We start from the raw sequence: 15,780 nt of genomic DNA on the forward strand, positions 1-15,780 counted from the left end.
TTGGAGCAGCCATTGGAGCAGGCAAAATCTGCTTTTGGAGCAGCTACCCCTGTGTTTGGAGCAGGCACGAACATTTCATGAAACACACAGAGGAAGAAAATTTAGCCAAGCTGTCTAGAATTAGCCAATTTAGCCTAGAAATTCAGCCAAGCTGCAAGGAAAGCCCGCGAAATACAAAAAAAAAATTCCACGTGACTAGCGCACTCGCGCGCCGTGATCGTGCTGCTTCCAGCCGTGGTGGCCACCATAGCCGTGGTTTGACCGAACGAAATCAGCTGCGGCCGCGACTCGCCGGCTCCGTTGCAGCGGTAGGCCGATAAGTTGGCAGTTGTTGCTTGGCCCGCGCTCGCTAAAACTTGCACCCTCACGCGCGCCAACTGGCTGACACAGGCTAAGAAACGACCGCGAACTTATCGGCCTACCGCTGCAACTAGCTGTGACGAAGCCGGCGAGTCGCGGCCGCAGCTGATTTCGTTCGCTCAAACCACGGCTGAGAGCAGTACAATCGCGGCGCGTGAAAGCGCTAGTCACGTGTTTTTTTTTTTTTTTTCCCCGTATTTCTCGGGCTTCTTTGCAGCTCGGAAAAAATGGTACACGTGAGACATTCTTTCTCGCAAATAATGCAATGGGGGTTTAGGAAGACGCTCTCGAACTTTGCAAATCCCACTTCTTGCCTAAAGTCAATATTCAGCAATTGAGTTAAATAATCCTAATTAACAAATTATTTACAAAACAAAAAAAAAATATCCGTAGTGCGTAAGGTGGCTTTCAGCAATATGTGAATGATTTCACTCAACTGCCTCTAATATGGCATTTTTAACCCTAGGCACAAGTTAGCTGGGACACTTGATACACACACACGCGCACGCACGCACACACACACACACACACACACACACACACACACACAGTTACACTGCGTACCGCGATAACGTTTTACGCAATAAAAGTTTACTGCGCCGCTGAACTTGCTGACGCCACAGTGTCTTCCGCCTTTTGGAGAAGTGCGGATATAGGTCGATAAATGATTCCTACTTCCGCGCGATTGCAGCGATGCAAGCATAGGGAAAGAACGAATGTGATGTGGCGGCCACCGACGGCCGCGCCAGTATGACGTATCGCTCACAACCCTGTCGCAATAAATATATTCACCTAACTTCTCGGGCATGCCTGTCACGTCGCGCTGCTTTAAGCCTACTGCACGCATTTAGCCGCCGATCGTTGCTGCTCGTTGTGCCGGACCGCGTTCACACGCGCACCGCTTTGTAGAAATGAAAGCAGCTCGCTGTTGCGGAGTTGATCGTTTGCGGATCGTGCACACAGAAACCACGCTACACTCACGCCATTACGATAAACGCACGCGTACGGCACAGCAAGCATAGCTCTGTCGTAAACATACTGCACGCTTTTATTAGGCGACAACACAAACGCACCTCCGTCCGCTGTCAGGACCGCTAGAGCATCAGCATCGAGGAGCCATAGCATCCTCTATAGGCCTCGTGCGCTGCTGTTTCAAATCGGATATGCAGCGCCACTGCGGCGGCTGCTGGCAAAATGTCCCTGTTCCCTCCGTACCGCCGCGCTTGGCCGCAGCAGGTTGGCAATGACCCCTAGCAGCGCAAGCGTGTGTACGCGGCGAAAAAAGTCGACTTCTATCTGCTCTTGCGAGTTCGCATGTCATAAGAGCTACAAGAACACGGCCGGGAAACTGCCGAATGTGCGATTTTATCATTTTCCATGGGATTCTTACGAGGCTGATCGGCGAAAACGTTGGATCGCAGCCGTTCGGCGCGCCCGATAAGCAAACTGGTCCTGTCTTCGCACAGTTTCTTTCGATTTCTATCCAAGTCACTGGCTATTGACACCCTTCCTCGCCCTTACTCCCGAATTTTTTTTTTAATTTTGCATGTGTATGTATCATAGGTCGGCAAACTCACTCATGAGTCGACTGACTCAGACTCAGATCGGGTCGTGAGTCTGAGTCTGGGTGAGTAATATTTTGGTGAGTTTGAGTCCGAGTGAGTCCGGTTTGAAGAAAATTTGAGCGAGTCTGAGTCCGACTGAGTCCAGTTGAGGGAAATATTGGTGAGTCTGAGTTCGAGTAAGCCCTAAGCGCAATATATATTTCTTGAGTGAGCCCGGGTGAGCTCCACCATTTGCTGCCGACTTGTGGTCCTATCTACTCATCTTCAGCATTACAATCAGCCTTATATCGGCTTAAGTTCATACTCAAGTCTACTCACACATATCTCAACACAATAGGATTCACGTGCCACCTTAATATTTATTGATCAGAGGTATGAGTTAGAGGAAGGGGTGCTATGACCTCCCCCAGCAAACTCTTTAATGGGAAGCTCTTGATAAAAATATCTCTTGTGAGTTGCATATTTCATAAAAATGTCCTTACTGGATTGATATACGATAATGATGATATATGATAACTCGTATTTGAAGGTGCTAGATCGAAAGGCGTATTGTAGAGCACCGATTATGTGAGATATTGGCGTTAAAAAGGATTGACACTATGATCCAAAAAGCTATAATTTTATGGCAACGGACTAATGAGTAAACTCACTCAGGCTCACTCAGACTAAGGTGAAGCCATGAGTGAGTCCGGCTGAGTAATGTATAGGTGAGTTTGAGTCTGAGTGAGCCCGGTTGAGAGAAAGTTGAGTGAGTCTGAGTCCGAGTGAGCCCTCAGAGCAAAATATATTTCTTGAGTGAGTCTGAGTGAGCTCCAATTTTTTTGCCGACCTATGATATGTATACACGCACACATTGAAACGCGCGCGGACGAAGATACATAAAGTATGATTTAACCCCCACCGAAAAAAAAGTTCTGGCTGCGCTACTGCCCCAGGTAATATTGACACATTGTTGGTTCCCTTGATCCTCTTATTTACTGTTCACCCGAACGGAGATTTGTGGCAACGATTGCGGCGCAAGACACTCCTCTGCAGTGCCCAATTTGTCGGCTGTGCACGACTGTAGGACTGAGGGGCCTCAGGATCGGCTTCATGATCGCACGACCTAGACAAAAAACACAGTTGCACATGTTCAAAAATATAATTTAGCAAAGTGTTTGACGTACCAACAACGCAAGAAAACTAAAAGACGGGAACTTCATGTGGTCTCTATCTTTTTATCGTTGCTAATATGTCATTTCAACTATCCCCGCTTTCTGCTAATGCGCGCCGGTCACAGGACAAGCGACGCGCGAGGCTGCCGATAAAAAGTATTCTCTATCGTACGCAAAGAAAAAAGTTTACTCGCTTCTAAACGTTCGTCGTACTCCACGCTTTTTATTTGTGCGACGCATTTTCCAAATATTTTCGACGGACCGACGGCACTTGGAGTTCTTACCTCACGCAGTAAACGGGATTAGCGGCGTACAAGTCGCCACGCCGAAGCGAACTACTTCGTTTCAAGTATTCCTGAACGTTTGCTATCCGTCCGTAGCCGCAAAAAAGCAAGCAGGGCTTGTTTTGCGTTCACATTTTCACGCATCGACGTTCGCCACACACAACTTCGAGGTACGTGCCGGGAGGAGAACAGGGACAAAATGCGCGAAGTGGCCGCATTGGCGCTGCACACTCGGGAGAGCGGTGGCGCCATCAACTGAGCGCACGAGGACTATACTTTCTGTGCCCGTCAAACGCTCCCTCGGCGACCGTCGTCCTTCCCTCTCACCCACCGTGGTTTTACGCTGCATTCCACCGCGGCGCGGCGCTACCCACGTAGGGGTTATTTTTTGTGGCTTGTGGAGCGCCTGCCAGTGTATCGCATGCTGCCGCGCCTAAGCAATCGCGTGTTGCGACGTTTTCTTGCTGCTGCGATTTCTTGCCGATATACCTGTAAGCGCTTGTAGCCATCGCACGAAGCAAATGATAGCGTCGTTGACGTACGACAGCCGATCAAAAAGTTTTATGCGACCTCCTTGCGCCCCATGCCGAACATCCCCGATGTTCGGCATTACGATGACCCTGATCACCAGCGCCTTGAATGGCTGGAAGTAACTTTTCCTGAGTATATGGAGAATCTCAAGAAGCAAGCAACGCACGCTCGTGGCTTCTTGACCACTGAAACCTACGAGGCACTTCTGCTGACAACGTATTCGACAGTTGCCTGCATTCGCTATTTGCTAAGAACAGAGGATTTTCTATTTGTTCTTACACGGAAATTTAGCAGCCATCGGATTGAGTCGTTGTTTGGAACACTCCGGCGATCACTGGGCTGCAATGACCAGCTGGATGCCCGATCTGCAGTCAGTGGCTTGCAAAAGCTCCTAAAAACGGGTATTGCAGCTGCATCAGAAAACAGTAACGTGCTTCGCAGTGAAGAAGCTGGACAAAACAACGGGGTTGTGGTTGCAAGGCAGCAGGCGCCAACGATTTCCGCCAAGCTGCCAGAGGAAGCTGTTCACGTGTTGGGGTGCTTGAAGCGGACACATGTGCCAGCTAGTTTTCCAACGTTGCAGCTGTCAGCAATTATTTATGTTGGTGGCTACATCGCACGCGTTGTTATGGAGCACATGGATTGTGAAGATTGCTGTGCCGTTACAACGAAAGCTCTTTCCAATCAGCCACAGTTTGTTCGGTATAAAGAGGCGGACTGCTCTATCCTTCGGACAAACTGCTCTATAAAAGCGTAGCCAGAATTTTTTTTTTTTTTTTTTTGGGGGGGGGGGGGGGTTCAACCATCCTTTTTGTATGTTCGTGCGTGCGTTTGTATGTGCGCGTGTACATATGCACATGCAAAATCGAAAAATTTAGGGGGGGGGGTTCAACCCCCCAACCCCCTGACTAGGCCCTTCTGCTCTACGTCCTGGAAACCTTGAGGCAGTTTGTAGAAACGGCACTTCAAAACGAGCCACGGCTTCAAAAGCCCCTGAAAACACTACTTGAAGCAGCCGTTCCAGCCGTGCAAAATTCAGCGCTACTGAACTGCACTACGTCTGATAGCCAGAACCACAAGAATCTAGCCGTGCTCATTTGCACAAGGTTCATCAGGCCACTCCTTGTCAACTATGCTTCTACAACCATGGATAAGTACGACGTTTATAGAACAATATTCCAGAAGCCGCTATCACGAAAAGATGTGAAATTGTGTCCGCAATCTCTCTGGGAATAAATTCAGTTCGTGTCCCACATTAGCTCGCACTTTCAAAAGCCTCTGAATCATTATTTTGCAGGTGCGCTGTCATATGAACGGTGTACTACATTTGCCAGTTTAAATACAGTATGGAAATCGTATAACAGTACGCCGGTTTTGCCGATACTCAAATAAGCTTGAGATGCGGTTGTGAACCAGCTTTAGGTATCGTTCAGGTTAGGTTCGCAGTAAGCATGCTTAGAACACGTACGTCTAGTGGTACTTTAGACTGAAACACTCGATAAATGCAGACAAACCACAAAATACGCGTACCGCGATGCTCCCACGGCCGCACCCGCCGCACTTCCAGCTGCCGTACCCGCCCAACGTGAGTGGCGCCACCAGTGTGTTTAGCGGCGGAGCCGTGCAACTCTGCCGACGGCGCTCTCCTATTGTTGTGCCGACGGCTTGACGGGCACAGAAAGTATAGAGGAGGCTATGGGAGTGCGCATCGCTTGCAGAAAGCGAAGGTTGCGGCGCGGTTGCAGTGCTGCTAGGGTAGCTAGGGCTAGGGTAGTGCTGCTGTACCGTTGCCACTGGTATTGAATTGGACTGCGTCGGCTGTCACGACGACTGGGACGCTAGTGGCACCGTTAACAAATGCAGCAGCTCAAGATGGCGACCACGACGTACGTCCACTCACGAAGCGCGCTGTCCACGAAACATTAGTTTCGGTTCCTAAAACTACGTTGTGGCGCAGCAATGGCGCAAATTAGGCAAAAAAAGACCCTTTTGGAGCAGTGTGGAGCAGCAATTGCCAGTTGGCGCAGATTGGCGCAATTGGCGCAGGTTTCCCACCACTGCAATATTTGTAAAAAAAAACTAACTACTACAGAATGGTCCATTCAAGCACATACACGTACTGCTCCCTGTAGTAAACGAAATTAATCAAATAGTTTGGTCTCTAGCTCGGTTCGCAACAGTTAGAAGCTATTTTAGTGAACTTAAAGGGGTCATGAACCACTTTTCCAAGTAATGATCTAATGGCCTCAGTATCGGAGTGTACTGCCTCCCGAATCGATTGCCGCAAAAATTTCTCGAATCCGTCAAGAATCAGCGGAGTTACGGGGGTTTGGCGCACGCTCCCAGCGCTTCCTCTCTTTTCTCGTGCCGACGAGCGCACTGGAAGCTAGACAGGGAGGGATGGCATGGGGGAAAGAAGTTACGCCAGCGCGCGTCATGAAACGCGATCGCTCTCCCGCTGTGATTCGCTTGCGCGAGTGCGGCGCCGGCAAGTGGCGGCATTCCGCGGCAAGAAGCGCATCTGATCCGAACGCCGCTCTCGATTTACGTCGGCTATCGGCCAATAAGCATGCTATGTCTCTTGCGACGTACAGCGGACAGACGCCCCGCCCACCGACGAGAGTGAGAACCGGCCTCTGTTTGAAAAGAGGGTGCCTGGGGAAACGGCAACTTCGCGCTCCGCTTGTGGCCATTACGCGGCGCGCACGACTGTAATATTTGGCAGAGCAGTTCATAGCCGTGTCAGCTTTCCGCAGGATGTGTTTTTTCAATCAGCCCAAGGGGTGCTTCATGACCCCTTTAAGAAAAATTCGTGAACATAAGGTGTCGCTGGAGCCGATGTTTCGACAAGCAGACTTGTCTTCTTCAAGCCTGCAACTGCTTTCCTTAGCAAGGAAAGCAGTTGCAAGCTTGAAGAAGACAAGTCCACTTGTCGAAATGGCAGCTCCAGCAACACCTTCACGAATTTTTCATCTCTTCAAGCTATCATCCCCATAACTTTTGCCTTTTTTGGATTTACTGAACTTAATAATGTAATCTCGCTGTATGGTCTAGTAGTACTAGAAAACTTTATCTACGCAGTATGAGCCAGATTGCATTGTTTGGCATGGTTGTGCATTGCAACTACTACTTCAATTGCACAACACACACCAGTATCATCTAATGACCACTCAAAATTACAGTGTTAACCTAAATATGTCTGGTCTACAAGCCCGTTCAGTCTTGTTTTTCTCCCAAGGACCACAACAACGTCTTGGCACATGCTCGGTGCAAATTATGAGATTTCTGCAAAAATGCATCAGGATGTAGCAGCTTTCGCCTCTTGGCGTAATTGGGCGCAAATGGTGCAGCTGATCACATCACTGATCACTGGAAAGGTGGTCCCTGGAGAGAGGCAGGCAGTTTACTCGGACGATAATGCCAAAGAGTGGATAGAATAAAAGTGGCACAAAGTGACACAGAAGTACAAACACTACATAGACATATTTAACACGCACGAGACGGCAAAATGCCTCCTCATTCTTCATACAGACATCAAAGGACTGGAATAACCGTCCCCCCAGGGCAGTGTTTCAATTTGACACAACTACCTTCAAACACATCATCGAAGAGCTGTTTTACTACTGTAAAATTATAGGCAAGAGACCCTCTTCAACAACTTGAAATTGCCGGCAAAGTGGAGGGGGGGTGCTTTCCCCAAACAGCACCCAAATTCAAGATGGTGGCAGCAAAGTCATTCTGCCAGAGAAACACGGAATGCACATAGACTTCCTCAGAAGTCTTCTGGCTCTCATTCATGGCACGGCGCGTTACAATGATTCACAAACATGAGAAACGCAAATGCAACGCGATCACACTGCAGGAAGCATGGCATGGAAGCACCTCCGATGATGAGACCATGCCAACGCAACATCTGCAGGCAACAAATGCAGATCTCAGAGGCTTTACTTTTGCTAACTGGTGTGTCACAGGCACCATCACCAAAATAAAAGCACAGATATCATAGGCCATGCTTCTGCTTGTGGGAACCTCAAAATCGTCATGGGTGTCGTATGCCCGGTTCTGGGTGCAATCATTATGCGGGAAAGAAAAAAATCTAAATTTGACGACAAATTTCAGGCTCAGGCATTTCAAGGTCGGGCCTGGATGAGGTGGGCAATTATGATGCGGAGAGCAAAAGGAGGGGGAGGACGAGGCTTTTCCGGAACATCGTGGAAATGTGAAATTAGCAGTGAAATTGGAAGGGCGCTTGCTCGCTCGGAATTTTACGGCAGATATGCCCACCCCTCATGTAAAACACCTCCCATCAGGAGCCATTGAGGTACAGATGAAGCCCTTTGCAAGAGGCACACAACGGGGTTCTTGCCCCTTATATATGAGGCCCCTCTTATAAGCAGGGCACCACATTCTCATTTCCTGATCAACCCCTATTTCAGTGTAGGCACGCTAGAGTCTCTTACGGGGTTCAACTGTATAATAGAAATAAATAAATCAAGAATGCACAGGTGACAATTCTTCTCATGGAGAATATGGACGGCTTGTCCAAGTTACGCCCACTCGTGATAGGAAAGTTCAAGTCACCTTTGAGGGTTGCTTCTAGTTAGGTACCACTCAGAAAGCAAAGCCTGGATGCAAAGGCCATTCATGGTTTGAGGCGTGGCTGCATGACTAATGACGAGCTTGCATCGAACGGATGCAATGTTTTGATTCTGCTGGACAACTGTGCGGCTCCCAGCATCTCACTTGGAAACATTGAGCTGTGTTTTCTGCCACTGAATGCGACGGCCATGTTGCAACCGCTATACTCCATTTCACACACCAGGTGCAACGCTGTGGAAGCTAGCGAGACCTCTTGCAGTAGATGCATTCGCATTAAGAAATAGTTTGATGTTTTTGCCACACAGAATAGATTTTTTTCTTTTCGTTTTTAGGCTGTGTGGTACCTTACAAATAAACAAACACCGTTATACAGCTGTTATTGCATGGGTGGATCGCCTAGCGCCTCATTGTTTTCGTGTTTTGGTATTTCATTTGTACGCCATCACGACGCGTCCTGCGGAGGGTCATGTGAGAGCTTAGAATGACGAAAACGGACCATGAGACACGCGGACTTGCACATTTTGCTGACCGAACTTCTTTTATAGCTTCCACAGCGTTGCACCTGATGTGTGAAATCGAGTGTAGACAAAGGTATAATCCGTGCGTTCGATATGGGATACCATTATGTGAATAAACACGGCATTCATTGTGAAGATACTTTTTTTTTTCCATGTCAATTCTGCGGGCAGAAAGAAAGACCTTCCTTGTATAGCGATAATTTTGTTGTAGTAGCGAGGTTCAACTGAATCTGCCATGAGACATGACTGGAATATTTTGGGTGCCAGGGACATCTCACCAGACTGAGAAGGCACTCACCAGGGGTACAATTACGTAGACATTCCATAATAGAATATTTGTCCTGGTCGCATACGATTTATTTATGATCGCACGTATGTCCACTGTTTGTGATGCTTACGCGAGCCTCAACCAATTGCGCGTGGTGAGGACAAACATTCTATATTACAGAATGTGTACAAGATCACGCCCCAGACAGGGAATGAACGAAAGAAGGGGAATTTAAGGGCTCATTCTTCTTTAGCCACACACTTAATGAGAAATAACACATAATTAGCAGATAATAAACAAAGAATAACAGAGATAACAGACCGAATGAAAATTAACAGACTTGGGCTCACCGCATGGAGTCGACACGATATGGCTGTGCCAGTTGCACCACAATGGCACCGTTGCCCAGCTGGTGGCACGTGTAGCCGGAGTCCCAGTCGTACTTGGAGGTGTCACCATTGATGAGCGCATTGCGGCTGCGGCTCACCCCTTCCACCACGTACGCCGAACGTGCCACGGTGGCCACGTTCTCGTGGGGCACCACCAGACCCTCCTCGAGCTCGGGAAAGGGCTCCTCCTCGTCCGAGGCAATGTGTTTGCACTCCAGCGAGACCGCATGGAAGACACGGTTCACCGTGTTGTGCGTCCCCTACAACCACAACAACAGTGCCAGTTCAGCCAAGAACACAATCATGGCTGTGCCAACTTCTTTATTAGTTTGTGCATACTGCAACCCACCAAAGGGTCATCGCAGGAGCGCGGTAAAAACAAAATACAAAGTCGAACCCACTTATAACGATCCCAGATATAACGATCTATCGGTTATAACGACCATATTTCGGTGCACTTCCGATTTTCCTATGCTACCCATTGAAACTGCGTCCACATATAGCGAACATTTTTCAGACCCTCCTACTTTTACAACGAACACTTCAGACACGGTCGCGGTAAAAATATGGCGTATACGAAGCGAAAAAAAGTTAAAGCATGCCTTCTAAAGCGTGAGAGGCGCGCGCTCGCGCGTACCCCGGTCCAGTTTACTCGTGACGAAGATACCCGAGATCGGCGAGCACCGCACGCGCTGCTTTCGGACGCTACGAGCGAGGTCGCTCGCTTTCCGGTCGTTGCTTCAGTGGCAGAATGGCAGTGGGGAATAGAAAAAAAAGAAAAAGAAACAGTAGGCAGCATGAAGCCTTGCAGTCAGCTTTCGCACGGCAACCTTTCCTGGCGCCGTTCTCTGCAGCTACGACCGCCTACCATGAACCTATGCCTTGGAACGCAAGAATCCATAAAATGCAATAAGCGATGACGGCGACAACTTTTCGGCGCTTAAATGTTCACTGCGTCGACGTCACAATGTGCCGCAAAATGTCTCATCTTTTCGGTAATGGCAGAGACCGGCCGATCAATGATTACGACTTCCGCGCGATTGCGGCGATTCCTTCACGGACAAGCATCAGAAGAGAGCGAAGGCGATGTGGCGGCCGGCGATGAACGTGCCATTATGATTTATCGCCGACAACCTTATCACAGTCATCTGCAGCTATCGGCTCGGCTGCACGTGTGGCGTAAACTGTTCGGGGTGACGGCGGTACAAGCAGTACGAGCGCGCGATGCCATTGCCGTTCGAAAGTTCGCTTCCGCCGCGCCGTGCGAGATAAAGTGCACGTCGCTTCGTGTAAACGAAACTAGCTCGCTGGTGTTGAGCGACACAGGCACCGAGAAACGTTGATGCACTTACAGCGAGCGTATACAGCGTGTTTTATTAGGCGGCAACCCAAGCGCGCCGCGCCTGTCGTGCAGGGCTGTCAGAGCATCGCGGAGATGTAGAGTGCGCGTTGCTTCCAAAATGTTTGTCTTCGCCACGTTGAACGAACAGGCCGCTCGTCGCACCCGTGCACGCTCCGAAGTGAAACGGGCACAAAGAGCGCACAAATGCGCGCACAAATGCAAGCGGCCCGGCAGTGATGGCGTGAGCCGAGTAGGCGACGCGCTGCACGCAACTAGCCAGGGATGATCGGCTCCACGTAGCGGTACCGCGGTTCAATGAAACGTTGTCACTTCACTGCAAAGGTGGTTTAATTCAATCGTGCACGCAGCGGGCCTCGCTTCACAACGCGAAAAGGCCTAACTTCTCACCGGAGGAGTTGTTAGCACTTTTCAATAAAAATGCACAGAAAAAAAAAGCGGCTTGGTCGCTAAATGCATGTTTTTGAGGGCGAGTCCATTTACAACGAACTACTGATATAACGACCAGTTTTCGCGGCACTTTCGAGTTCGTTATAAACGGGTTCGACTGTACAAGATAAGTTACGAATTCCCTGCATTACAAAATATGCAACATCACTAGACAATAAATCTGTATGTTTGACTGCACAAAGCAAAAGGCTATGCTTAAATTTCTTAGTTACTTCTGTAACCTCTATGCAATGCAAGGATGACCAGTGTTTAGCATTTACAGGGTGAACACTGAGGGCATGCCCGAAGATTTGTAACATTCAAATACAACAGGTCAGAAAAGGGGAAAAAAAAAAAAAACATCTCACTTATGAGAGAGCTTGACAGAATACTGTCTGGTCAGGTAAATTGTTACGAATGAACCTGGTCACTGACCATGGGGAACACAAAACGTTTGGAGTTTTGTACAGATCCCTTCTTTCTAGGCTTGGGCGAATATTCGAGCGTTCTAAATATTTGAACGAATATTACAGCATTCAAATTTCCTTCCACACGAATTTAAAATTTCCAGAATTTCAATGTATTCGAAACGAACAAATAGATGTATTTTACCCAAGGCTGGGCATACTTCTTAGGCATGTGCATCGTGATACTTTCGGCAGCTGGTGTATCAGTACCTGTATTTCCGATTCATTGCATGAAGTATCGCATATTTCAAGGTAAAAGATACACTTCTGGCACAAGTGGCTGAGACCTTATAGCAATTTGGAGCAGTTCAAGTTTAGACACCAGTCCTACTAAGTCTGCCAGAAAATTTATTTGAAGAATATTGTTTCTTGTTTCAATACCAAATTTGGTTTACATTTATGTAAAGGCATTTGTGAAAGGTGTTAGTAGCTCAATAATATTACTGTAATTTTACAGCCATATACAGTAGAACATCGGTGATACGATCACAGCTCATACTAATTTCGGGGTGATACTAAATTTTCTGCTGTCCCGGCCAAGGCCCATTAGCCTGCAATGTAATGGAGTACGGTTGTTGAACACCATTTTCCACCCCGCAACGCTTGATACGAACATACACTATCGTGCAGGTTTGAACAGGTGCTGCCCGTGCTGACGCGGAAGACACGGCAATCACGCGCGGGCACGGGAGCCCAAGCGTGGGCATTCGCACTACGCTGCCAGTTTGTCAGGATTGGCCATCAGCGGCACCTGGTATCCTTCATGATTGTGCGCGCGAATCTTGGAGGCCCTAATGCGCCTTTGCGTGCCTTCGTGTTTAGATTACAGATGGCAATGTCACTCGGTCGGCTCTGAGCGCACTTCGCGACGCATCATACGGGAACGGTCCGACAGTTACGACGTAACAGCGGAGTTCCCAATACATTGCATCCTATGGGAGCTATGCCGGGACCGGCGGAAAACGACGTAACAGCCGGGAAAACGCAGCAGTGAGGAACGTAACAGCGGGGTTCTACTGTAAACAGTTCTTATATGGCAAATTTTATCACTACGTTTCCTATATCAAGCAAGAAAATAATTTCTGATGTTGCCCATTGACCGCTACCTTCCCATTTGCTCATACGGCAGCTTCCTCATCGAAGTTCCCCATTGCCGTTAATGGGGAACGTCAATGGAAGGAGCAGGAAAAACAGAAAAAGGACAAACAGAAGAAATTAATTACGTGAGCATTATGTTGTCTGCTCCCTGTGAACGTTGTGTCCAACCTTGTGTTCCGTGCGGTTCCCACGCTTCCTAATGAAAAAATTTGCCCAGGCCAAGCCTTTACGACGCTATCTTGCTGTTTCGATAAACAACCTATGCAAACATAAGGAATCCATACAAACATTGACATGTCACTTTGTTTTAACAATGCTCAACGACTGGCTAAAGCTAGCTTGACAGACGTCTTCTTAGAAGCCTCAGTTCAACCTCAGAGAAGTACTGATACGTAACACACGTCTGTTTATTAATTTTCTGGATAATTTGGTCCAGACACACAGCAGGTCCTAACTGGTGCCCATGCCTTTCTGTATATGCAACCTTTATTAACCCTTTGAGGGTTTACGCCATACATGCACAGCATTGCCTGTATGTTTAAAACACATGCCTTTTTCGATCATTTCTCTTGCTTGGCATGTGCTGCCAGACTTCGAGAATATGTGGAACTTTCTTCATGGGCTGATGTCTCTCCGTTGTTGTTTCTTTTTTCTTTCCAAAGCGCCTTGCCTGCAATTACACCTTGCCTGCAGAGGGCATGCTCACCATAAGCCTTCCCTTTACATATTTATTAGGCATAACCGAATATTCGAGTACTTCGAATATCCAAGCCAATATCAAGGAATTCGAATTCACTTCAACATGAATGAAAAATCTCCGTAATTTTGAAGAATTTAGAATGAACGATAGACATATGCATTTTGCTGCATGAAACCGCCTCAAAAAGATTAGCATGTGTTGGGGGGCTAGTTGGTAAGACAGATTATGTAAACTTAAACTGCGCTTAGGACGAGAGACCAGAGTAGAAGCAGACAGGACGAACGCAGACTAACAACTAATTTGTTGAAATCACATAAACTTCCCTCCTGAAACAATGCACGTGCACAATAGCAGTTATTACTGCGCGACGAAAGCACACTCCCCCACCAAGACCACTATCTACAAGAGAAAATCAAGCTCTTTCCTAGAGAGATACACAGATGTATTGCTGATGCGCTTATCTGGGCCATGTCTAACTATCCATGAGGCTTCCAGGATTTCACGTGCCCTTTGGCCCTTCGCTTGATGGATGGATGTGGCAATGGATGTGCCAATGGATGTGGCATAAACACAGATGAGTGTACGTACCTTGCAGAACGGAAGTGGTGTATGAATTTCCCCGGACCTGTGGAATGGTCTACGTGGGGCAGACTGGGAGGTGTATTAATAAGCGTTTAATGGAACACTCTAACTCATTAGGGGATGACAGTGGGAAGCACCTGCTTGTTCTTTGTAGCCTATGTGCGAAGAAGTGCAAGCCCGTTATTAGTAGTAGCATGAAGGTGTTAGGGCGAGCGAAGGGCCAAAGGGCACACGAAATCCTGGAAGCCTCATGGATAGTTAGACAGGCCCAGATAAGCGCGTCAGTGATACATCGGTGTATCTCTAACAAACTTTAAAACATGTTTTACTGCTTATTACTTGCACCCTACTGCTATTCACAGCTGCTTCCCCACTGATTTGAACCAAACAAGTGACATTCACACAAGCCTAGCTGCGATTCTAAAAAGTGTTGTGCGAGTTGGCTAGTTCGAAATATTCAATTGGAAATGATTAAACCAAATCACCAGTCGCTTTGAACCACAAATTTACTATTCACCCGTTCCTAATATTTATCAATGGATTTGTCACTTGGCAAATGGATGCATCCCACGATCGTGTCCATGTTTTCTACGTAAGAAATAAAAAGGAAACGTCATTACTTCATTTTCTACAAGCAGCTCTTTGAAAGTGTATGCAGCATATATTTGAAAGTGTATGCAAATATATACATATGTATTTGTTTTAGTGCATACGTTGTCATTTCACATGTGAGAACATTGCACATTTTACGTGTACCTCAATGGCTAAATGGAGTCTTCGTCTTCAGTCTACTCGGCTCAGGAACATGCAACGAACGCCAGCCACAAATGGCTGTCTCAACAGACAAAGGAGACTGTGTGTTTATGTCACACAGCAATCACTTTTCACAGTGGTACAATGTGTGCGCGAAACTGTTTTGCACAGGAGTACATGTACAGAAGCGTAGCTTTCCCTGCAGAAAAGTTGTGCACAATAGTGTACACAGCAATGCCCGATTTTCTAGGTAATATGGTGAAAACTCGCGCGCATGCGTGTTGCTAATAAGTACTTTTATGCGTGTATTTTCTTTTCCCTTACTTAGCTATGAATAGCGCTCCACGATGATCATGTCATCCACCAGGCACTCTTCCACAAGCCAATGTCGCTTTGGCAGGCCCATTCTTGCAGTTTGAACAAAATCTAGTGAAGAAATTATAACGGCCACAAGGCAAGTACACTGTACGCACCACAATGTGTATGTACTGGACAACTCGGGGCTTGAAGTACAGCCTTTGCCAGGAGCGGCACAAGAAGTGAGAGTGGTCCACCACACGCACCCAGTCCTGCTGATCCACCGACACCTGCGGGCACCGGGGGGGGGGGGGGGGGGGGGGAGGGGCAATAGTTAACCTCCTCTTTTGGCCACTCAACGGCTCACCAAGCGCTCACACCATCATGGGCGTTTCATGCCTTTCACAACGGCTCATGACAGAAATA

The 15,780-nt window shown here is 47.8% G+C and overlaps 1 protein-coding gene across 1 annotated transcript in view; it reads right to left on the reverse strand.

Annotated features, from left to right (window-relative positions):
* Positions 1 to 15,780, reverse strand: part of LOC119402410 (BTB/POZ domain-containing protein 9) — a 133,128-nt gene that overhangs the window by 35,547 nt on the left and 81,801 nt on the right. The window contains exons 8-9 of the mRNA XM_037669549.2: positions 15,531 to 15,644; positions 9,630 to 9,928 (exon numbers count right to left, since the gene is read on the reverse strand). Coding sequence (XP_037525477.1) covers positions 9,630 to 9,928; positions 15,531 to 15,644 — 413 coding nt within the window. The remainder of the gene's footprint in view (positions 1 to 9,629; positions 9,929 to 15,530; positions 15,645 to 15,780) is intronic.

Source organism: Rhipicephalus sanguineus, chromosome 8, assembly GCF_013339695.2.
Source record: "Rhipicephalus sanguineus isolate Rsan-2018 chromosome 8, BIME_Rsan_1.4, whole genome shotgun sequence".
NCBI lineage: Eukaryota > Metazoa > Arthropoda > Arachnida > Ixodida > Ixodidae > Rhipicephalus > Rhipicephalus sanguineus.